This window comes from Pyxicephalus adspersus, chromosome 5, assembly GCF_032062135.1.
Source record: "Pyxicephalus adspersus chromosome 5, UCB_Pads_2.0, whole genome shotgun sequence".
Classification (NCBI taxonomy): domain Eukaryota; kingdom Metazoa; phylum Chordata; class Amphibia; order Anura; family Pyxicephalidae; genus Pyxicephalus; species Pyxicephalus adspersus.
The window spans coordinates 66,961,863-66,987,715 of NC_092862.1; the positions used below are offsets into that span (position 1 = coordinate 66,961,863).

A 25,853-nucleotide genomic window follows, 5' to 3' on the forward strand; every position below is an offset into this window, starting at 1 on the left:
TTCTGTGTAAGGTATTTGCAGTTTATTGTAACATATAAAAATGATGAAACAGTTTATTTCTTCCATTCATTCTTTTCATAATCCCAGTGGGAAGATAATCCAGTAACAGGATTGATTCTCATGTCAAGCATCCTCTTTGTTTGCATTGCTATCCAATCTTCAGAAAGGGTGTGAGGAATTGGAAAATACACTATGGAGAAAAAAAAAAAAGTTAAAAGACATCAGAGCTTGAAACGTCTTGTCCTAGCAAGTGATCGTGTGCATGCCACAAAGGCCAAGCATTGCCGAGTGTGGAGGCTGGTATGTGAGTACTCCCCCACAGTCCCTGGCAGAACTTCAGTGATTGTCACTATTGCTGGACGGCTGCAACATTGTACCATTAAAGTCAATTAATCCATTAAAAGTATCAAAGCACAACTTTCTAACATATGGTGGGTAATCCAGGTCTGTACTCTGTGATCTGCTGTAAGGACATACATCTGCCTGGAAATTCATAATGTAATAAAATAATCATGTTGAGGACATCTTATTCAATAACTGCTGCATAAAAAGATTAAACTAGAAAAAATGCTGCTTGCTTCTATGCACAGACATAGGATCTCTCCCCTACAATTACTGAGGGTCTATTGTATATTTTGTGGCAGACCAAATCTATGTTCTGTTTTGATGTCACGTAAAATGTAAAAATTCCTATTCATTCACCGCATGTAAAATATTAGTAAAGCCTGTAATTAAAATTAAAACCATTTACCATAACCAGTTCATTCTGTTATAACATTCTCTTAAACATTCTGACATTTGTCCTATGACAGGTTTCTCTTAAAGCAGATCTATCATCCTATGATACTTCCATTGAATCATCTGAGCATGTCAGCATTTCCAAATCACATTAAAGCCCTTTCCTGCCTTAGTAATGTGAGGCCTTTCATAGAAATTAAAGCACTTGGGCTACTAGAAGCCATGCACGTGTTTAACACCATTAGAGAATGTGGAAAGGCTATTTATCATTCCTAATCAGCCACATTGTCTAGGTAATGCAGAATCACAGAACAGCATTACTAAAACAGAGGCAGTCCTTGGATGAGAATGGGAAAATGTACCCGTTTTTTTTTTTTTTAAGGGCATACCTCTTACATTACGACAATTCTACTTTGTGTAATATGATGGTAAAAACAATAACAAAACCTGACAAATAAAATCAACATTATAGAGATACCTCTACTTTTGTTTTTTTTTTTTTAACTGATTTATTCTGGGACAAAACTGAAAAAGTTATAACCCCTCTCTAGTATTGTTAGTTTACCAGATGAACTCCAGGCAATCAGCCTAATTGATGGGAGAAAAATTTAAACAAGACCTGTTTTATCTGCATAAATAATGTGCATTCCTGTTGATCCAGGGCCTAGGTTTACAATTCTCTGCGTGGTAGTGAAGGGGATGAAACAAGATACCCTAAACCAGAGGGCCAGATTTGGTGAGGTGAAAATGTGTGGGGGCCGACCACTAACCAGGGTTAGCGTGGGCGTGGTCTGCGCAGATCCCACACAGCACATGCCCACCGGGGTGATGTGGGGAATTCCCTGTGCTCAGAGTCTGGTGTCAGTGCGGGCTCCGTGGGGGATTACCTGTGATGACAGAGGCTACGGGCCGGTGGAAATCTGAACATGGGCCACAACTGGCCCCCGGGCCAGACTTTGGACATGCCTGCCCTAAACCAATAAATATTGAGAAGCATGTTTCATTCTTCCTCTTGGTGTGTTAATTCTGTTGACCCAGGGCTTTCAAAGGGTGGGTGAGGGAAGTGAGTTGGGTGAGAAGGAAGTTGTAAGGCTAGTGTAAACTCACTTGAAGCTTACGCAGGGCTTTCTTTTTCAATTATGATAACTGAGCTGAGCTACAGGAAGATGAGTTTATGCTGTTGTGGATGGGTCATTAATCCAAATCATGGGTTATGACATAATATGTTCTAAAAGGTATCATTTTAAAAAAATGACAAAGTAGTAAGAGGAACACCAAATGCATTTTCATGGATTAGTATGTAATTAAATCACTTGAATCACTCCACCATAAAGTTTATTATAGCAGTACAATGAACCAATACACTTTCATTGATAAATACTTATCACTATAAATGTTATATCGGTAATATACCTTCCAATTTTTTTTTTAATTTGGATAAATTAGGAATTATGGTTTAAACCTATGCAGTTTTTTTGCCATGTCCCAATGGACCTAAACATGGGGAAGTGAGAAAAAATCTCCCTAAAAGGATGATAATCTAATATTGAATAGTGTTACAATACCCAGTTTCACATGCAAGAATATTTCTTGTCCTTTTCTGATGAAAGGTTAAACTTTGGGATTTTCTTAGTGGTAAAGATTGAGTAAATCTCCTTTCGGGACACAAACCAAAACTGAATGGAGTTTTGGCTTTCAAATGTGATATGGAAAAGCAACTGTGCCCATCCAGAAAACTATCATGCATGGGTAACAAAAAAATTACAGATATGGGCCACTAGTGATTGTGTATCAATTTTTGTGGGGTGATTAGAAATTTTTTACATTATAGGGTACCCATACAAAAACTGTGAATGAACAGCATGTCTGAGTTGAAAGCATCTAAACATCATGTTCTTTATGAAATGACTGTGCATAGCCTGAGCTGGAGGAAGGAGTGACCTAACTATTTGCCACTGACAAACTGTTCACAGTCCTTTCCATAAATTATGATAATGGAAGAAGTAAGGCATGATTTCATAGTGTACCCCATATGTATTAATTTACAAGTAATAACATAATTAATGTGTGCTGAGAATAACAAGAGTTGGGTTTTGAAAGCACAGACACATGCTCATAATTGTGTCTGTAATATGCAGATTATATTCACTTATAGCTAAAACTGAACAAAGCCATGTGGATTTCCTTTCTTTAATGTGGATTTCACTAATAAAAGTTTTTTTTTGTTATTTTCTAGTACTCCTTCATTTTGTTCATTCCTTGTAATTACTTTCTTCAGGACAACAGAACCAGATGGTGTTTTCAACAGCATTAATGAGGTGGATCAGATTTTTCCAGTGCTTGGCTTGGTTGGCCCCTTCACTAGGCGCATATTTAAGAATTGGATCTAAAGAACTATTGTATATTAAAAAAAAGAAAAAAAAACATCCCAAATATTCAACCAAGATAACAATAAGACCAAATTTGTACTGACTAGTACTGTACGATGTCCACATAAAAAATATGTCTTTCCTCATTGTCTATGTACAATTTAAATTTAAGAATTGTAATGTTCAGCCTGCTTCTACCTGGTTCCCAGGCGCTCCCTAAATTAGCAATAGCATTGAAGAGAAATTGCATGCCAACCTATACCTGGCACCTGTACATTGGCGTGGGATAGTCTCTATTGTTCTAAACAAAGACCTGTAACGGGCACAATAGGGCTGTTTTTCATACAAACATTTCTTAAAGTGGAAAACAAGAAAAACTTGATTTATACTTGAAAAACTTCTGCAGATCAAAACCAGAGTAAAGAATAATGTACATGGTGTGGGGAAACAAATTGCTTATTTGTGCAACTGTATTCCCACGGTGAAACCACCTGCATTATAGGATTTAAAGTGAAAATTTATTTTGAAAAAATGTTTTTGTTTTAGTTAGAGAGGAGTGGGGTAAGAAGCTGAGTTTCAGGGTTCTACTGCATATTTACTGAGACGATTTCTGAGTCACAATACAATTGGGAATAGGAGTAAATCTTCTCCTAGCCCACCATTGAAAGGTATTACTAAAACTGTTGTCCCTATTGATAGATCAAGTCAGAACATCTTGGCTAAAATATTGTATACCCCATGATCTGACACACTTCATAGGGTATAGAATACCCTACTCCCTGCTCTCTTTTTACAAAAAACATCACATTTTTTAAGATTTCAAATTTAATCAAATCATAAATACTGCACCATGAGATTATCTGCTATAAAATGCATTTATATTTGAATGGCAAACACAACATTTAACAATAAATTGCAGCATTTGACCTGCTTTGCCTGTAGTTTAAATATGCTGAAATAGGACATAATGTGTTCAAAGAATTGCAATCCAATGTGAAGCAGGTGAAACCCAGCCTATTGAACTGCCAAGTACACTTCTCAATAAAAGTCAATAGGATTTTCATGGCCTGTGTGCATTCCAAATACACAACAAAGACTGGAAAAAAAACCTTGTGGATACCTACCCCAAGGTGGATAAAATGGGTGTGAAAAAATTAAGTTTTAGTAGAAAATGTAGCTTGAGATTTTGATCTCTGTAAACAAGAGTCTGAGAATGTGAAAATGATTCAAAAGCTGCAAACTAGCATATTAACCTAAGGTTACATTTTTAAAATTTGGCACATTCTGAGCACATCCAAGCAACAATGCATTATAACTTTAAGAAATCCTAATTTGGCAGTATTTCTGACTGTCATGTGACCATGTGCGAGAATGGATGGGGATGGGATGAGTATGCTATGTCACCTCCACATCACTTCCTCCTCCAGTCTTGGACAAGCAAAAGTAAAAATCTCTACAGGCTGATGATACCTGTAGGCTTGCATGCTGGTGAGCGCGGCAAAGCTGAAAAATTCAGTGCTCATTAACATCACAGTTTTTTTTTTAGTAGGGGAAAGCAAGAAAATACCCAATACAATTGGGGGAAATATACATACTTACCCAAATAGACGCCTGGTCTGAACTTAAAACCTCAGTGAACTCAAAATGCACTTTTATGCAGCAGAAATATTATGGCAGACCTGCAGTGCATTGTTAAAGCTTGCAAGTTATCTGCACACCCTCCATTCAGACGTCTATCATTGTTCTCTCCTTGGAGATAATTTGTCAGTACAGAGCAGTGGCTCATTCTCTTCCCTGAAGCTACAATTGTGTTTGAATAGGAATTTTACTAAAAACGTCTCTTTGTCCAATGATTTAGACCTTTAGTAAAATTGATTACACCTGCCAGCGAGTCTGAAATCATTTCTTTCCCTCTAGCTATAAAATTGTTATTTTGTTTTAGCTTTTTTTTTTTTGCAAAGTAGATAATGAAGTCAGTGGCCACGAGGCTGGGGTTGTCGAGACAGCAGTCACAAGCACATCCCTGAGAACATCATCTTAGACCCTGTTCCAAACATGTTTGCTGCTTTGTTTTGCACCATACTATTTAAAGTTCCGTTCTATCCTAAACTTAAGTTCTGGACATTTGTACAGGCTGCTCTTCTGTACTGAAATTGATTACTTTGATATACATATTACACCGTACTGTACATTAAATGGTTAATGAGGCTGCTCATTAAACGTGTCTTCACCAAATAGACTGTCTCAGCTGATCTGCCTTTTAAATGCTAGCTGACTGTTTACCATAAGCAATACAGGCTTTTTTTTTAATAATGATCTTTTTCTATTCTTCGTTTCATAAATTAAACTGTTAGAAAAGTTTGATGTTCCTACACAGATACTAAAATGCCATTACAAAAACAATTTCGGTTTATACTCAGGTGAGATCACTAGATGCCGTTGTGTCCTCATGTTAGGTGTATAACAAACGCTTGTTGTCTGAAACAATTACAGATTGTTTAATATTTTACACGAGGACACCATGCCATCTACCAATGGCCAACGCTAATGCACAAAAGATCATTTAAGAGCATCTGAAAATTACAAAATACTAAAAAATGATAAACAGATTGATTGTATGTGATTTACATTAAATATTTTTAAAATAACACACTATGGAAGTATTTATTTACATTCAATTTTATCTGCATTTCTGTTATTATTATTTTTAATTCTTATTTATAGTATAAGTTGCAACATTTACAAAGATGTGTACAATTAAATAGGGGTTGAAAATAAAACTGAGATACAAACAATAACACAGGAGGAGAAGGGGATCCTGAAGGGGATCCCAGAAGATCCTATTGATAACTGTTTTGAATGTTAGCATTGGCGGCAACATTTTGTGCCCTAGGTTTATACTGAAGTCAATCTAGTGTCCTTGTTTTTTTTTTCAGGTAAAAGTAGGTACCTTGCTTGATATTCAGATTAGTTTATATTCGAGTATATACAGTAAATACATTTCAGGTACAGCAAAATAAAATGCATTCAATGTGCTACTATTTTTTTTATTTCTAAAGCAACCACAGCCTTAAAAACAAAAAGACTGCCCACTGCTAGCAGGAGCAGAGTGGGATTATTGCTCTCTGTAGAAAGAGACTCATAACAATGCAATAAGCAAAATCCCTGTGGATTAAAGGGTTACTAATCTGACTCAGGAATGGGTGAGTTAGACCTTTGCCTGTGACCTCTGGAACCATTGCTTTTTCCACAAAGTCCACTCTTTTCCAATAAGACTTTTTCTAAAAACATGCAGTTTGGTAAATTGGCCTCCCCACAAAATAACCCTATTATTACAGTGACTGTATTAAAGACATATGACTATGATAGGGACATTAGATTATGAGCCCCTTGAGGGACAGCTAGTTACATGACTATGGTAAAACGCTGTGTAATATGTCACCTCTAAGGAAATATTGGATAGTAATAATAACGTTAAGACTGCACACATTTTGTATTGATGCACCTGAAATATATGTAATTAATTAAAACCAAATTTTCAATTGTGCTTTATATCTGAGATAATTAGCTAACAGGTCCTCTTTGCTAAAATGAATGGCCTTTTTCCAAAAAGTTTTTATCCAGCTGAGCAAACGCAAAGACAAAGAGACTGGAGGAAGAGAAAGATTTTGAATAAAAGTCTTAATTTTGGCAGTTGTAAAGGAAATTCGTTGAAATAAAAAGTGGCTGGCAGGCATGAAGTCTTTCATCAGTGTAGAGGGCGGTTTCTTGTGCAACACAAACACTCACACCAGCCCTCATTTTATCTCTGCTGTCAGTTTAACTGACAAAAAGCGGCTTGCTTTAACGAGAATGTGTAATTCATAGAAGCAGCCTTCCTAAATCATTGTGACTCACAACAGACACAAAGCAACACACCACTATAGGGACACCTCGGGTGACCCCACTGCAGTAAATACTAAGTCATTCAAATATCCATTCCACATCTTCTATATAGCAAAATCATTAAAAGAACAGAAACATTTTACAATGTACAGGGGTTATAGTAGGTCAACATGCTTCATTATAAAATAGATAAGGGAAAAATTCACTATAAAAAATTTTAATCCAAACTGAAAAAATGAAAACTGGACCACCACCACCTGCCAATTGTTCAAAGTTTTAAACACGTGTTCCTTTATAAGCTTTAATAAAGTAGACTTTTTATTAGAATTCACAAATCGTGTGAATAATAACCAAATCGCATGCATTCAATAATAACCAAATTGCAATTAAACAATTTTATTGGAATTATTAAATGCTTTCAGCCTAGACTAAACATCACATGGTCTGTGATTATCAGGGGCATTGGGCCATTTCAAATTATTCGACACCACAGTGAGATATTTGTTTCTAATCAGACAGACCTTGTCCAAAAGACTTGCAATGACATGAAAGGAAATCATTAGTAGACCCCCCTACTATTTGGTAATAGCAAAAATGGTGGACCCAAGTGCAAACAAGTTTTAAAAACATGAGCAGATAATATTTAGTATTACAGGTTGACAATCGAAAATCCGGCCATCGATAATCCGGTTCCTTCAGTTTACCGGCAATAATTTCGGAGCGCATTTTCAATACAGGGACTGTAGTACACTTTTTGGCCACTTATGTTTTAAAGGGTCTGTTCTCCAGAAACAGCTGTTAGGTCTTGCACTCTTCAGGTCTGGAGGTTGCCGGATTTTTGAATGTCATCCTGTATATATTATTATTATTATACAGGATTTATATAGCACCAACATATTACGCAGGGTTGTACAATAAATAGGGGTTGCAAATAGCAGACAGAAACAGACAGTGACCCAGGAAGAGGAAAGGATATTATGTAACTAAACTAAATTTCTGCCTAGATAGACTTGCTCTATTGTTATTATTACAATATATAATTTATAGAACTATGATTTTGCTTTCCTTCCACAGACTGACAACTTCCTTCTGTACAGTGTGCCATACAATATCCCTGTTGAGTTTGGCATCTCCTTTCCACCTCCAAGGACCTGATTACAAAACTGTAAGTGTGTATCAGCACCACCTTCTGGTCTAAATTTAGTATTGCAACTGAGGGCTAGTTTCAATGGCCTTGATTTGTTAAAGCTCCTCAAGGCTTGAAAATATACGACATCTCTGAACCTGGGTGATCCAGCAAACCTGGAATTTCTTAAAAGTAATTTGCTAAATGTTAGCAAATGTTTTGAATCCTGAAATCAAATTAATTCCAGGTTTAATGGATCCCCCAGGTGCACTGATGAAAATGTATATTTTCCAGTCTTGGAGAGCATTAATAAATCAGGCTCAGTGTATCAACTTGCCAAAAACAAATTTTGCTCAGGGCACTGGCACTATACCTTAGGAACTGTTTCCTTTTGGTATCCTGTTTCGCTACTATCTTGTCTGGGGACTGATTCTGGCCTGAATCTGCTTCCTTTGTTTATTAACCAGCTGCTTTGTCTGACTGTTTGCTTTTAATGACTTTTAAATTACTTTTCTGAATGCAAACTACAATAGCCTCTGCCTGTCTACTAATTATGCTTTTGGTTGATAATGTAGTCATTTGCTGCCTTCATTGCATGAATGCCTGGTGATGATCAAAGACATGTTACCTTTACACCTTGGGATGTTCTTATGACTCATACTGATCGCAGGAAAGGCCAAGTTTAAGCAAACATTTCTGCATAGCCAATAAAAACTAAGACCTAGGGGTTTAGGATCCCTAGTCAAGGCACACTGTCACACACACACACATTACTATACTATTGGTAACAAATTCCTGTATATTCCTATCCTGTGTGATAACATTTTCCAGCTGACACTTTGCCTGACAGTGCAGTCCAGCTAGATGTTCAGTATAATTTTTCATGCACAATTTGTCAGTTTGGCACCTTTAAGTCAGTTTAACCATTTTAGGCACTTATTTTTAAAAAGTGTTCTGTTCCTAGAAATAATAATTGTGTTGCAAATGCATTATTTTTTTTTAAATCCCCCTTTAAATATATATTTATTAGTTACTGCATACGTGGTTTCAGTACCTGTCAAAATATTCTCACCTGGACCCATAAATGCACTTTGCATGCTCTATTTCTTACTATAAAGTTCATACTCTAGTAAGCCACAGAGGTGCCAGGGCAAAAAAAAACACACACACACTGATTAAATCACTAACACAAAAACAAGAATGTAATGTCCCTCCTAGCATTGGTATTCAGTGTTTTTTTTTAATGATGGTTCACCCTTTCTGGCTCCTGTCCCTCATCGATGAGAGTAACTTATCCAATTCTTCCTCCTGTCTGGTGCTGTTGATGTGGCAAGCCACAAAATAGGTGTAATTGGCACTTTTAGTACATCTATGATAAGAATATTTTATCTGGAACCAGCATTAGGCATATTTTAGAGTTCTTATTATGCGGTTTTAGACATTCACACAAAACATTCATACATTTTATTTGACAGCAAGTAGTTAAACCTCATAATAGTTATTGTTAATGTAGCAGTATTTGGGTACATTCCTAGAATTCTTGCAGCACTCTAACACTGTCCAAACATGTGTCTTCTATTATCCACAAACCAGCAATGACCACATTAATTCCCCGTACAGTTACCCATAGCGTTATCATACAATCCAATCAGTAAATACAAACTGTCAGTTATACGTACACGAAGCACAAGTGGATTCATATGTACAGAGATCCATTGTATTCATTTCTTACTCACAGGTCCACTTACTATACATGTCATTTTTTTTCTTATTTCAAATGTTTTTGCAGACTTTTCCATCAACAGTGAATTATCAGATATTAATATTAGAACCAGAATATATGATGATAGACATAAATTAGGGTTTTCATTTACAGGAATGTAAGCTGTGAAGAATGTTCGCCTCTGTTGTCATGACAAGACATGACAATCTATTACAATAAAATCCATTTAGTAATTCATATTGATGCATAATGAGAATTTTTTTTCTACTGGTGTTAACATTTTCAAAAGCACTTTACTATATGCCAGTAGATGGGCTCAGAATATGACTACAGGTAGTCCCGAAGTTACATACGAGATAGGGACTATATGTTTGTTCTTAAGTTGAATTTGTATGTAAGTTGGAACAGGTACATATAAGTTGGTGTCAGTTACTGTATAAAATCCTCACTGTGAGTAAATCACAAACAAAGCAAAAAAAAAAAAAAACTTTATGGAGCCTAGACATTCAATAACTTCTGGAGCAAGCTGTGCTTTGATATGCAAAAAGAAACAACTGCAGAGTTTGTCTTAGTCATTAAAGAGTTACAAGAGCTTGCAGAACAGCAAAAGATTTCTTCTGCAAGTCATGCAAACTGCCACCCCCTCCCCTGTGACTTTTAATAAATTTGAAATTATATTCTAATGGTTAACAGTATTTTATATCAATTTATTGGGCAAGAAAATAGAAACAAATTTTATGATTTCAATAGAGACTTTCCATTACATAGGTGTGATACTCCATAATATAAAAATGGTACCTGAAAGCATTAATATAGCATAGGAGAGACAAGAATCATTATGTTCTAACATTGACATACACCAAGCGGAATGTTGAATAAAAATGGAAGTTTCAACTGTTTTGGCCCCCAACATAGCCATTTCCAACCATGGCTCGATAGAACCCTAAGGTTCATCCAAAGGTTGTTAGGGGTTCCTTGAGCTTTGGCTGATTGGCCCCCTATGTGGTGGTGACGTAATTTGTGGCCAATTCCACATTGCAGTCAATAATATGACATGAAAGCTCTTTTTTGCCATTGTAAGGGCCATTTTTCTATTGACCTTCTATGGTTTTAGTAGGGAATCCTATGATCTGAACATTTTTTCCAGAGTTCCACATTACTGTTTTATGGGACAACATACATAACATGCCTTGATGTGATGCTGTGCCATTATTTTGTATGACATCCTAACACACCATGCCAATGGATGTGCACTGCAGTACATAGACAGAATGATACATGGACCTCTTTGGTGGGTTCTGGTGCATTAGGCACCCTATTGAAATGGATGGACTGTCTTAGTACAATGCATGTTTTTTTAGAGCATGTGTGCTAGTGAACTGCAATACTGTGAGAGTATGCCTACAGTCACAAATTAGATTTATACCTGTCTTATATACGAGAATGACTGGTGATACAGGAAGCAAAGGGACAACCACAAAAAAATCAAGAACTTGACATTTCAGAAAGTGTCAAATCCTTAGTATATTGTATTATGAGCCCCTTTGAGGGACAGTTAGTGACATAATTATGAATAATGTAAAGCACTGCATAAAATGTCAGTGCTATATAAATACTGTATAATAATACTAGTAGCCCACTTGCTCTTTGCCTATTATACTACTATCTTTTCTGGGAATGTCTAATTACTGTGTGTGCTGGCCTTGCTCACCTCTCACTTCACTACATAATCTTTTATATAGCAGTGGTGGCGAATGAAGAAAACTACAACATGGTATCATGTAAGTGTCAATGCTGGGTCTCCTGGAGGATGCTGACATCACATCCAAGATGGCAGTGCTAGGTTGCACTTTCAGGGTCTTTGAAAGTCTACACAAGGACAGTATAGTAAACCTATAGTAAATTAAGTGTTAATAATATTATTAATAATAATAATCATAATATTAATATTGAACTGTATTTATATAGCACCAACAGGTTACACAGCGCTGTACATTAAATAGGGGTTGCAAATGACAGACAGATACAGACAGTGAGACAGAAGGAGGAGAAGACCCTGCCCCGAAGAGCTTACAATCTACGAGGTGGGGAAGCAGAACACAGCTGTTAGGCCAGTTACTGTGTTTTCTAAATGGCTTTGACAACTCCCTCATTGCTTTAACAAATGCTCTTAAAACAAAGGACAATTTGCAAGGTTCAGTCAGTAACTCACAGCAACCAGATTTAATCTTTTCTAAAATGAGATGAAGTTATAGCAATTAGGGATTCTCTCATATTGATTGTAATGGGTTACTGCACTGTGTACATTGTTCTTCACCTTACTAAACAAGGCAATATATTACAAAGACACCATCCTATGAATGATACATCGACCTGACAAGAATGATAAACTGTGTAATGATTCATTTGGGAAAAAAGCTGTGTTCTACAATGACACATTAAAAAACAAATTTTATATATATATATATATATATATATATATATATACATACATACATAAAAAATTACATTTATATGAAACCTTAAATAAATAAATACAAGATAGTAATAATTATATGAAGAGTTTCCTATATACTTCAGATCTTTCCCCATACCCCATAAGTCCCCATACCTGTACAGAATCTGAGACCTGCAGTTAATAATTGTCTGGCCTGTAGTAGTAATTCTTGTTTAGACTGTATAGCACAATGCAAATAATTGGCATCTCATGCTGTTTCTTTATCTTCCACTCTGAGTTTTGAGTACAGGGACTACATGAGACTGATACCAAGTCAAAAAAAGTTTTGTACTTTACTTGTGTTTACAAATTATGTCATGATTTAGCTGATCTGTAGGCAGATATAAAAGACACAAATCAGTGTAGCACTGTGTTTACTAAGAAATCATTAAATGTGTTTTTTTAATGCAAGCAACATATGTACCTAATGTTAACTTAGTATTAGCCACTTGCGGTTCCTGTACAGAAAAACTCAAGTTGGGGGAAGGAAAAGCAGAACAAAAAGCCAATCAGTTGTGCTGCAAAGAAGTATGCCGACAGAAGGAGAGATCAGAATGAGAAAAGCAAGCTCATCAGTCATGGACTAAGGGAGGCACCAATCTTAAAAGTATTTAGTAAAAACTGTTCTCTAATATGCATGTGTTTTGCTTGGATAAATAATAATCTATTGCAATACAGCATGTATTATGTCCAGATTTTATATCGAACACAGAGCTGCATTCATGTATGTTTTTTTTTTATCTGCCTAGAGTTCAGCTTTAAATTTAATGGTGGACATTTCATAGCTGTGCAGCACAGAAAATCGTTATTTTGCTTTGATTTATATTCAGACAGAATATAAACCTTGACGAGAAGGCACCCTGCCATTTTACATACCAAAAACATGGTAACACTTAACGACTGTTTGTGCCAAGGTTTTTTCTTTGTAGAACAATGCTACTCCTCTTTTCATGTCTCCCCTGCCCTTTTCTTTATCCGACCTCCAGCACACTTACATCAGAACAAGCTGTTTTGTAAACTTGCCTTTATTTTCCTCTGCAGTAATTGGAATTTCAGCTTTTGCCAGCAGTCTGTAGGTATTCCCACTGTGCCAGCACTTATGTTAGCACTCCACTGGGATTGTATGGGAAAACCAAAGTATCCATCCCAGAACACATCATAGCTGTACACAGACCACATTCCTCTCTGTTACATGTAAAGCAGATGGCATTAGTGGTTCAGCCCTGGTACCTTCCAAAGAACAATTTGTTTCCAGTGCTGGAATTCTTCCCTGAATTACCTACTACAATGACATTATTGTTATCTATTATTATTTCCCAGCTGCAATGGCAAGGTCACCTATGAATCCAAAACAGGCTGATAAAATATTAGATATAGGAAATGGCTGGCACATACTGAAATCATAATAATAATAACCATCATCATCATCCAGATTCACAAAGCCAACAAAACTCAAGACATGGAGAGTGCATCCAATCACCAATCAGACGTCACTTATTCTAAACCAAAACATATCGCAGCTTAGATATGGTGGCTGATTAGTTTTACTTCTACCTTTATTTACACTTGGTGACTTGGTGCCAATCACACACACTTTTTAGGATGCCAATGTTCATTACTCTTCTATATCAGGATAATGAAAATTGAATAGGACCTCCTAGGACAGACTTCCCAAAATCAGTCAGCCAATCAAAATAGTAGAAAAGAAGGTGTTTGGCTGTACATCAGCAATGAACAAAAGGTGCTCAGGATGCCAAAATGCATGCCAATCATACTATCATCATGTGACATATTGGCAATTTGGGAAAACTGCAGCATGTTTAAATCTCTTAGATTGTAAGCTCTTCTGGGCAAGGTCCTCTCCTCCTCCTGTTTCATTGTTTGTATCTGCCTGTCCTATTTAATGTACAGGGCTGCGTAATATGTTGGCACTATATAAATACAGTTTATTATTACCAATAATAATAGATAATATATTAGGTCATGATAGAATTAAAGTATATTACAAAACTATTTCTGTAGCAATCAGGTATGTATTAAAAATAAGTTTAGTGTTAGTGGAATTTTCTATTTAAACTGATAATATTGAGGTTGTATTTTGTTCCCATCAATTCAGCTGCTAGTTCATTCTCATCCATTTGAATCCCTATGCAGGGCCCTTTACTCAAACCATATTAAAACTAAGACTCATTCTGCCACCTAGTGGCTAATTATTAAACAAACACAGAGGTACATAAATACTAAAGCTAGATCTTCTAACAAATAGGCAAATCAAATAGGTGAAATCAAAAAGGGAAACATTTATGAACACACTCCTAAAGCTACGTACACACTTCCAATTATTATCGTTTGTAAACGAACGATCCTGCACGATATCTGCGAACGATCGTATAGCAACGATCCTGTACATACAGATAACGACACGATCGTTCAAAGATATTGTACACACCTATATATACACACAGTATATATGAATATATATATATATATATATATATATATATATATATATATATATATATATATATATATACATACACTAACATACACAATACAGCCTGTATCGATCAAATGTTCGTTCATCGCGCATGCTCAGAACATGCACGATCACTGAACGACCGTACACACGATAGATGGTCAACGATCGTCGTCCAATCCGATCCGCCGGTCCGGTCGTTCATTTCCAACGACTATCCTCGTTCGTCGGCGTCGTTGGTTACTTTTTTTACAAACGATTTTTGGCCAATTGGTCGTTCGTCGTTCATTTCCAACGATAAAAATTGGACGTGTGTACGCAGCTTTAGTGTTAGATCACTTTTACATTATTACAATAGCTAAGCCTAGCACTACATTTTCACATGTTGACTGCATCATTAAAATCTTATAGCTCTACACTTAAAACCAAGAATGGCAAATGCTATTGTGACAATGGTTCTAAATGCTTTTTTAGAGATAATTCTCTAAATAATTAATAACAATTTAGTTTTTTCGTCTTTATGACCATAGGAGGAAGATCTACATCCCCAACGTAATTATACCCTGTTGTCACTAAATGGGAAATAATCAAGTTAAATCAGTAGAGTAAAACACATGGCAGAGGATAGAATCTTCATAGCCATCAATCAGATTGCAGTGCTACAGTCAGATCAGGAAGTATACTGGTTCTACATGTCCAATTTATTGCAGTCCTAACTGCAAATGGGTACAAATTGTATTTATCTTACAGCATATAGAGAGATTTAAATTAAAGATATTAACATAGTTCTGTGATGGCCTTATACTTACAGTGGACCTGGCATAGAGAGATGATGCAAGCTGTCATTGCTGATCTCATTGTGAAGAACACTAATTTTCTGGATAAAAGCCTATTTATTTTTGGTGTCAGTATTTGTAGTTCTCAGTCACACACATGGAACAAGCATGCAGATACCTGCGTGACAATTAGTTGAATATTGGATCTGTATACTTATTCTGGGTCAGTGATTTGGTAGGTAATCAAAGCATCAAAACACCAACCGTCAGGACCAAAGGTCAGGAATGGCAGTTTACATAATCTTACATTGATCATTCTGCTTTAAATGGCAGGATTTACATTTCATGACAAAGGTCAAAGCAAAGAATCAGGCAGTTGCTGCCACCTTGTGGAAAAGTTGTATTTTGCAATGAGTAAGAACACAATGAGCCTGAACTATAAAAGCTCCACAAAGCAGGAGAACATACACTTTCATCAGTGAAGCTGGGTGATCCAGAATACCTGGAATGACTTTCTTCAAAGTAATTTGCTATTTGCAAGCAAATGTTTTGAATCCTGGACCAGATCTGTTCCACGTCTGCTGGTTTACCCAGCTTCACTGATGAAAGTGTATCCTCCCTAGCCTTGGAGAGCTCAATAAATCAACTCCAGAAAAGCAAAAGGTTACACAAGCAGCATCAGAAATCATTGTCAGACAATTTAGACTTTCAAAAAAGGCAGAATAAAAAAGTAGTTTAACATACATTAAAACAAGAAAAGAAAGTAAATGCTTAAAATTGTATGGCACTTTAAATATACTGGAATATATAAAATATATCATATGCATATTATTTTATAGCAGATATAGTATTTAATGTATATCTGGAATCAAGAGTAGAACATACAACTGATTTTAAAATTCTATTTTAGTTGCTACATGGATTCTTTGGAGAAGAGATATTTTGTTTGCAATGCAGTTTTCAATGCTTGCTCCTTACATGACCATGTTGATAATAAAAATATTTCCTCATGGTATATTTCCTAAACTTTTATTACATTACTCAAACTCTCATATAAAGTTGATTTGAAGAGACATGAATGCAGTAAACTGCAGACTTGGACTTTGGATCAAGGTTGGGCTTTTTATTCTCTGTGGTTAATATTGACAGTGTTTTATGGGGTAATGCAAAGTATGTTAAAGAATAAAGCCTGTGACCTTTCAAACAACTTTAAAGATGCATTTGTGCCAAGTTTTTTTATATTCAACTTGGCTTTCATCTTTACGGTCATTGAATGATCTTAGCGGTATCAGTAGAAGACATTAGAAATGTTTTTCTTTCTGCATATAATGAATTATAACCTGCATAAAATATATCACCCTAAAAGACTCTGGGGCTGTCATTAGAAACCTATGCAACATGAGGCTCATAGTTTTGAGTACTGTGGGTTGTGGCCTTGAGTAGACAAGGATCCACAAGAAAGAATGACAGCAACTTAAATGTAAAAAAACCAAAGGGCAATGTATAAACCCATGGCAACAATTCAGCAATCACTTTACTCATGGGTCTGTCTTCAGCAAACTCAGCAATATTGAAGTATGATTAATTTATCTATGGGATGGAACTATCGTTCTGCCTCATCTTTGTATAATGAAGCTGAGCTCAGGGATCCTAATATACAAAATGAAGTACATATAATATTAGACTGGGTAAAAGCTGGGTATGCTTTTTTACTTTCCAATGCATTTACATTTGTATGTGTATGTTTGTTGTACAAATAGTTCTGACTTTTACACAACTCTTTACAAAGCACATTAAGGAGAATGACAACAGTTATAGTTAGGAATACATGAGTATCACTTCTCCACCTCCAGTCAGTTTATTGGATGATGAAGAAGAAGCAGGAAGCTGATAAAGTTGTCTCTCTGTATACCAATCATTAAAGTTGTAGAATGCAAAGCGATCAAGGATGTAATGTAGTATGTGAGTGATTTAATAAGCCACTATTTGTTGGTTGGAATGACCTGCGAAGCAAACAGGGCTACTGCCCAGTCGTTGGTGACTTTTTATAAAGCAGTGGATCTGACATTCACTGAACTTTCCCTGGTGGAGAATCTTCCAGGTCCAAGTGTTTAAATGGCAGTTACTGATTCCCCACCAGGTAATGTTTCAGTGAATGTCAGATTCACAGTTATATAAATAGACCCTTTAGAGTACTTATTGAAAATCTGGGTATCATGTAATATTAATTTCTAAAAGTTCCCCATAAACTACTTAAAATCTGTAAAAGAAATTAAGACATGACTAACCATATTCACGATACCACCAAAGACATAATCCAGAAAAGGCCACGAAGTAAAACACAGCTCCCACAATTGTTTTCCACTCATTTGGGGATCCTTTCTTCATTTCTTCATATGACTGGTCAAAGCTGATACGGTACACTACAAGCCAGATGGATGAAATATATCACTAATCTATGACAACATACAACCTATTCTACACATCATCAGCTGGATAGATATTCATATACAAGGCTGTGAACAAAAGAAAACTAAAATTACAACCTTATCAAAATAAAATACATATAAGTGAATATAACAACCAACATCTGTTTACCAGGAGCAATGCAAAAATGGAGCAATGGAAATAACTACGCCAGGCACACATCACTAACCTATAACAATTATTGTTTGTTATAATGACTATTTTTTAGCAGTGACAGCCAGTGAGAGCTGCAAATAAGGATCCGCATGGCATATACAGTAATTTATAATCTATCACTTAGCAATTTCAACAGATTTTGAAAACCTAATGATTCTATTGTTGGGTATTGTAAATGCAGTGTCAAAAGACATTATCAGCTGTGGGATTTGATGGGTACCGGGCTACATCCTATATACCCATTTGCAGAAAAAAAGTATTACATTGGTTTAGAGATTTCAGCACTTCTTTTTTAGGAGAACTGATTATCTTAGTCAAACAGTAAGTTAAATGTAGATCATCAAAATCTATTCTAGTGTTTTTGAATAAAAGTGAGATAGAGTATATGACATACATGCTAGTTTTTCTTCGTTTGTCAGCTGAGTCCAGGATCCAGCTTCCTTTTCTTTAAGAGCCTTTTGCTGTGATGTCAACTCTGATACAAAGGGTACATCGGGCAGGGGGATTGCACGGGAATTAAAATACTTTGGCTTTGTGTAGTAAGGTACTTGGTCACCTGAAACATCTGCACAAGACATGAAACCATATCATAGACACTTACAAACTGAAAAGGACGACCTGAAGACCTGTATAGGATACACTATGTTCAAAACATTCCCACTGTGATATGGGGACATTGATGCAAAAATACCAGGTTATAGAGTATACAAATATACATATGTAAAACAATATACAAAAAATGCAGTATACATTTTATAGATCATCATCATAGAGATCATTTTTATAGATCATCATCAAATCATTTTAATGGTCCTAGGGTAACTGACTAGCTAGCTTGCAGCACAGATACAGTAATACTATAATATATATATATATATATATATATATATATATTTATAAATATACAATTTATCTATATATTTCTGGATTACCTATGTTCACCCTTGATAGTCTACCTTCTCTAGTTTTGGAGAGCTTTGTAAAATCAAGCCCAATATGTTGTGTGAATATCGATCTCAGTTATCTTATCATGTGATCATTTTACAGAAAATCTATGGTTGCTTTAAATACTCAATCATGATTGGATAATTGAAATAAATGGTTAGGTATGGATAGTTGAAATAGTATATTTTAGCCGCAGTATCTTACAGGCTTGACAAAGCAGGGTTTGTTTAAAGTAATTGCCCATGCCTGAGGGTTACTTTTGCTGACACAAATAATAATAAGTAATATTATTAATTGATACTAATTTTTTTTAATTGCTTAGTATATGGAATACTTATACCATAGTGTTACCTAGAATGTTCTCCATCCATAGAACCTTTAGAAAGACTGGCATTCAAAAGCCATATTGTAAGCAATTCTCTTCATTGAACATGCTCTTTTGTTTGCAAGAACGTTGAATTGTTTAAAGTGGCAACAATATGCTTTATGGCAAAGCTTCAGCTTTATTATATCTAGTACAGGTAATAAACATTATAACTGTAAAAGGGCAGATTTTTATAGGTTTGCATATGAAATACTCTTCCAAGGCTGGTAAGAAAAACTTGGTTTAAAAATATGTTACAGAATTTTAAAAAGTGCACAATTAAACATGATATAATTTACATAAATGGAAGATTTTACACAATGCCATAAAGCACAAGATAAAGGTATTACCATTTTCAAGGTCAAGGGGGTGATGGCTTTTTTGAATTTTTCTGCAATTGATTTCTATGGGTGTATCTAAACTCCTTTTGGCACAGATACAAAATAAAAATGGTAATACCTCATTTTTAACTAGTGAGCATAAACACACAAGGGGAAAAAAAAATTCTGCTTTCTTTATTTTAAAAAAGGGCCCCAAAAGTGTTTTTTTTAGTTTTGCTAACATCTAACTAAACTAAATAAATTGTTTATTGGAAAAAGATTAATTGCACAATTTATATACCTCATGAAGAAATACATTAAATCATAGTTTTATTGATAGAAAATGAAGGACCCCTTCCTACCTATGTGTTGTGTTGTCTTGCAACACCACATGCATGTTGATGTGTGTTGCATTATGGCAGCCCATTTAGTTAGAATGCAATGGAGAAAAACTGCATAGAACAATGCAACACCGGTTCTTGACATGGGCCTTGTTAAAGCAGCCCATTTCAATAAATACACAGTAAATACAACTTTGTTTTTCTCCTTTTTCTTAACCACCTAAGCGTTACACTGAGGTCTAGATTTCTGTACCAAAAGTGATCCACTGTTTTTCATGAAATTTTTTTTTAAATTGTAGACCTGTAACTTACAGAAATATGTCCGAACAGGGGTTCTAGTAGATAATATGAATATAAAAAATGTTTGATCGGTGGACGATGATCGATGGAGGACGACGCTGGATGAGCACAGGGGGACCAGGTAAGTAAGGATGTACAAAATCTCGGGCTTAACCATCCTTGCAGTTTTTTTTTGCCCGAGCGAAGGTCGGGCTTAACTGCAAGGAGGTTAAAGTAGTGCATTGAAATGTATAGCCTGTTTTTTGTAGGATGCTGCAGCATAGGTCCATCGGCACATACTATAATTGAAAGCTGGGGTGTAAGTCTATAAAAAAGGCAATGCGACAAAATGTGCAAAGTGGTATGCTTTACCTTGCATTATAATAAGTATAATAACCCATGCGCATTACCACTTATTAATATAACAAATAATAAGTAACCAGTTTGATTACAACTGTGATAGATAAAAATCAGGTGGAAGCTTCCTCTATGCAGTATTTCTTTTTGAATAATACAATGAGCAAAGAATGGTAATTTGTTTGGTTTCTAAAGGTAGTAACTATTAATTTGCTATAATGTTGGATACCAAATCTCACAATGAACAGTAGGAAGCTATTGAAAATGCAAATTTTAGAAGGAGTCCTGCTAGAGTCTTAATTAAAAGGAGATAATTATCAGATATATCTTTACTTACCATGTGCAGAGACAGAACTACTAGTGGAGAAACTCTTCCACAGAATGGATCTTGGACCACGAAGGGATCGCGCAACACTTACCAACATCTGTTAAAAGAACAGACATTATAGATGTTATATATTTGTTTTCCAGATGTGCATGATATATATTATTACTTTGTACAACTTTTATTGTTTGCATAATTCAAAATGAACTTGTCTTTGACAGAGTTTTTTTTTGGTACAATTGTTTTACTGTATGATTGTCTCTCTTCTTTTCTACACTAATTATCAGCAAAAAACTTATTGAAAAGAAAAAATAAACTTAAGTCTCACAGCAAAATGTATTTTTGAAAAGCATGTTGAGGAACTGTTTTAGATTTTAGTTTTTTTTTTTAATGCTATGGAAACATTTTATGTCCTGTTATCCCACCCCCTACCTCACCAGAAAACACAGATCCTCGATTTCCACTTTAGCAGCAGCATGACTCCAGTCTGCAGTGGAGTGGAGCCAAAAAAAGACACTGTCACCTTGGCTTTACGGGACAAAATGACAGTATAATCGCATTGCCCTTCTTAAATCGACCTAAAGTCAAAATACAAAAAAACACAATGTCTCTTTTATCAAGTAACCTACTCCTTGGCTTATGGTGGCTTTTTGTTTCAGTTTTAAACTACTAGAGGCAGGGATAATGCTGTGCATACTGATTAAGCAGAAGCTCACCACCAATGATCTATCTAGTTCCGCTTTAAGCCCCATGTAGATGTCTGATAGATTTTTTAAATATTTAAACAAACTTTGTTGAACTGAATTAAAAATGATCAAAATGTTTAGAATAAAATTTACCCAAAAAAGTTTTAACAGGACTTTCAAGTGAACATTTCCAACTCCTTCTATCCCAATGTCATCTTTATGAGTGCATTCTGTATGATCTTCCCAGGTTGTATAAAAGCTGAATCTAATGATTTTACCTATTATAGAGATTTAACGTGCGCTCTGTGCGGAATGTTAACCGTTAACTTGTGGCCTATATTCATAAAGCTATTCAATGGTAGTTTTTATTGTGTTACATGGAAACAATGATAAATCTGACTGGCACAAATGTTTGTTGTATGAACAAAGTCCTAAACAGATACAAGCTAAGTAGCCCATACACCTGGTTCTGTATAAATATTAGTAAATAATAGGCCACACATTATTTGTTGGCAGGTAAGCTGAGTACAGATGCTAGATTATTGTTACCTTTAACTCCCTCCACACTCCCCCTCCCGCCCTCTCTCCAACTATTGAACAGCAATTTCTACATGGCACTCCTTCCTTCCTACTGTCACTGGAAACTAACCCAAATGATCATTTACAAAAATGTTTACAGTTTTTTATGATAGGGGTGATATCATAAGACTGCTATGGAAGTAAAAACCCTTTTTTTTCTCACAAAATACTTAGCTATCAAAATGTACAATTTTATTTATATTTTTTGTTGTTGAAGTAATATTGTAAAAAAGACATATTTATGCATTATGTTTACTAAAGTTTAACATTTAGTTTTGCAAAAGAACACATGGACTACAAAAATTATTGATTAAACAAACATTTCTTTAAATAAAAAATGTAATAATTTAGAGTTTCAATGAAAGGTTTGGGGCCGGAGCCGCGGGTTGCCAGGCGGCATTAGGCCGGATCGGTCAGGGGGCGTTAGGGACTACCAGAGGCAGAGCCGCCAGAGCTCCGGTGCCGCGTCCTTGCAGTTGCTCCCCTATTTACCACTACCTTAATGGCTCTGCCCACCCCCAGGGAATGCCCCCTGAAGTGAAATGCCTCACTTACGTATGCATTGTGGAGGAGAGGGATTTACCTTCAGGGAGCATTGCCGATTTACCGTGATGGTGGAAGTATCAACGGCGGACGTGGTATATAGGGGAGCAACTGCAAGGAGGCGGCACCGGAGCTCTGGCGGCTCCGGCTCTGGCTCCAGAACAAACTACCGGCTGGGCCATTTCTTGCCTAAAGGCCAGAGTTTGCCGACCCCTGCCCCAAGTGGATATTGTACATTTACAACTGTAATAAAACTGACTAGTTATTATAAACATTATATTTATATTGCTCCTTCCTTCTCCCTGTCTCTCCTTCTGGAATTTCTATATATTTTCCTTTATGTTAAACCTAAATAATAATATTGGTGTGTTAATATTTTATAAACCCTGTTTTTATGCAAAGTTCACAATTCTATATGTACTTAGGCCAGTCATATTTGTTTATTACATAAGCAGAGTCTGATCAATTTATCTCAATGATAAGGTCTAAAGATTGAAAGCAATAAACTCTCCCTGTCTACAACAAGAACAGAGAGCATGTTGTTGTTTTCTTCATGGCTAAAATATTATTTACATTATTTGGTAATGCTTTACTGTACGTGTGTTTAAATATATAGAATTAAAGTGTGACTTTATTATCTATTCACCTCAAAGTTACATTACGTATCCATCTCTCTCTGCTTTTATATATACCTGTAGGATTTTTTTTTAGTAAATTCTGCCAAAAAAAAATCAGTAAGTACAGAAAGTGTGATTTTTATTATGCTCAATTATTGGTTGCAAATATTGCAAAGTATATGACTGGCTTAAGATTTGTTTGCAATAAAAGGATGTATAATATAAAAAAGGTGAAAAAACTGGGTTACGTTTTCTTGGGATAAGGTATACATAAAAATCATATAAAAATAAGCATTACCCTCATATGGAATCTGAGGTAATCTGTGCTACTAATGGGTTGGCAGCAAAGTTTTTACGGCTCATCAGTCCTAATCATTACTATTAAGCTCCCATTAAAAACCACATCAGAAAAATTAGTTATTGGGCGTCAGGACTGCACTTGTCACATTATACCACACATGTCTGAGAAGTTATCTAATTTGCATTCTTTATAATAAATCAGGTATGGGAGGTTCTATTTGGAAATAAGTCTCATTATTGATGTGCACTGTGTCACGTAGCTTTACTTCCTTATTTTACCCAGGAATGACAATAAAACAATATTTATCAATGTCAGTGTAGCCATATCTGGCCAAGCCCATCTGTGATCGAATCCTATGCAACTAGGTCAATGTGGGCACTGCCAGATGTTAACAAAATAACTAAAAACAAAAAGATACCTTTAATAAAATGCAGTACTATGCAAGATAGAATATTGCAAAAAAAAAAAAAAAATGATATAAAAGCCATATAAACAGTAAAAGGTGTAATACATTACAGTAAATTATAACTAAAATATTAAACTAAAATAAATATACATTGTATGTTCAAGGTTTAAAGCTCTAGAATATCTTGTAGTTCCCAGTGTTTTATGGATTTCTGGTCCTCTGAGCAGGTGTTTCTCAGTGGTACTAAGCACTGACTTAGGTGAACTAGTGCCCATGCTTAATAAACTTAGAAAACTGCTATGTACAGATGACATTAAAGCACAACAACCTGTAAGCTAATGTTTATAGCAATAACAAATTGTTTATGTGTTTATGTATATAAAAAGATGCAGCTATTTCCTGAAAATAAATAAGCAATTGCTATTTGGAAAAACTTAAAAATTTTTTTTCTAAGTGTGTATGTACATGTACATTTGTACATGTGCATACCTCTAATTTTCTAAATTGCAATTCTGATTATATGCAGTTTTCTAAGCTGCATTATATGTCAGCAGTATGGCTTACATCTTACCTTTATTGTGAACGTGCCTCAGTCTGTGCTGTGCATGGAGCTCAAACTTTGCTAGCTCTATATATACAGTAGCTGAAACAGAAAGTAGGTGTTGTTGGCCCAAGGCCAAATCAGTCTGTGCAATAGGAAGTCATTCAAAGGCAAGAAGCTGTGCATGCAGGAGGATGAACTAACCTAATGGTCCAGAGTGCTTTTCTTTTGTTTTACTTTACAGTTTTAAAAGATACCTCCCAATTTATTTTATTAGATATTATTACCATGTAAGGTATTTTATTGGTGGCCATGTGATCATTGCTATTTATTCTGCTCTTCATTTTCCTGTTAGGGTGCAGAGAATATACTAAGAATGTGACACATCCTGTATATGTTACATTTAGTGCTAATCATTATAAACAGATTGATGCTGTTGGGGGTCTTGTAATCAATTTACAAGTTCAGTTCCAAAGTTAAATGGTCTGCACACATTTAGGGAATTTCTTCTGATGGGCAGGATTGCCAGGTAGTTTAAAACTATGTGAATCATTATAGGTAAAGGTATACATAAAAACATGCATAAATTTGCCCTTATAACGGAGTTCTCACTTTAAAGTGTAACAAATAAATACTTATCATATTCACTGCTTCATTATTTATTACTTTATAGACAATGAGCTTAATATTATAACTTTCTGTGTTAAAATTAATATTATGAATATTAATATGAATATAATAATATTATTCATTATTATTCATGCATGAAAGTGGACTAGGTTTTGGTAGTAGGACTAGCTGCTTGCTTATGGAAAAAGACAAGGCTTGCACGGGTTTAAACTAGATATTTAAAGTTTACACTGTAATTTAAAATATTTTAAGAATAAGGAAACATTTACTTAGTTGTGGAGCAAACTAGTTCTTCTATATCTCCTGTTGCATAAACCATACAATGGTTTATTTGAAATGAAGGAGGATATGGGATGTTAAAAGCACTGTATACCAGATAAACAAAG

General features: G+C 35.4%; 2 protein-coding genes across 2 annotated transcripts in view; one reads left to right on the forward strand and one right to left on the reverse strand.

Annotated features, from left to right (window-relative positions):
* The window catches only part of BCL2 (BCL2 apoptosis regulator), a 123,273-nt gene extending 114,687 nt beyond the window's left edge, over positions 1–8,586 (forward strand). Inside the window, exon 3 of the mRNA XM_072411811.1 lies at positions 8,067–8,586. Within this exon, the coding sequence (XP_072267912.1) occupies positions 8,067–8,147 (81 nt within the window). The 3' untranslated portion in view covers positions 8,148–8,586. The remainder of the gene's footprint in view (positions 1–8,066) is intronic.
* Positions 1–24,996, reverse strand: LOC140331092 (cytochrome c oxidase subunit 4 isoform 1, mitochondrial-like). The gene is made up of 5 exons (XM_072411813.1): positions 24,868–24,996; positions 21,177–21,264; positions 18,628–18,798; positions 17,879–18,013; positions 1–190 (listed from the first exon to the last, which is right to left on the reverse strand). The coding sequence occupies exons 2-5, from the start codon at positions 21,262–21,264 to the stop codon at positions 54–56; spliced, it is 531 nt and encodes a 176-aa protein (XP_072267914.1). The 5' UTR covers positions 24,868–24,996; the 3' UTR covers positions 1–53.
* Between the last annotated feature and the right edge of the window lie 857 nt (positions 24,997–25,853).

Excerpts from the sequence above, each read along its gene's own strand:
- LOC140331092 (XM_072411813.1), bottom strand. The coding sequence starts at position 21,264 with ATGTTGGTAAGTGTTGCGCGATCCCTTCGTGGTCCAAGATCCATTCTG. Across the intron at positions 18,799-21,176 it reads TAGTTCTGTCTCTGCACATG|ATGTTTCAGGTGACCAAGTA; the intron begins GTAAGTAAAGAT and ends TGTCTTGTGCAG. Across the intron at positions 191-17,878 it reads TTGGTGGTATCGTGAATATG|TGTATTTTCCAATTCCTCAC; the intron begins GTTAGTCATGTC and ends TTTTCTCCATAG.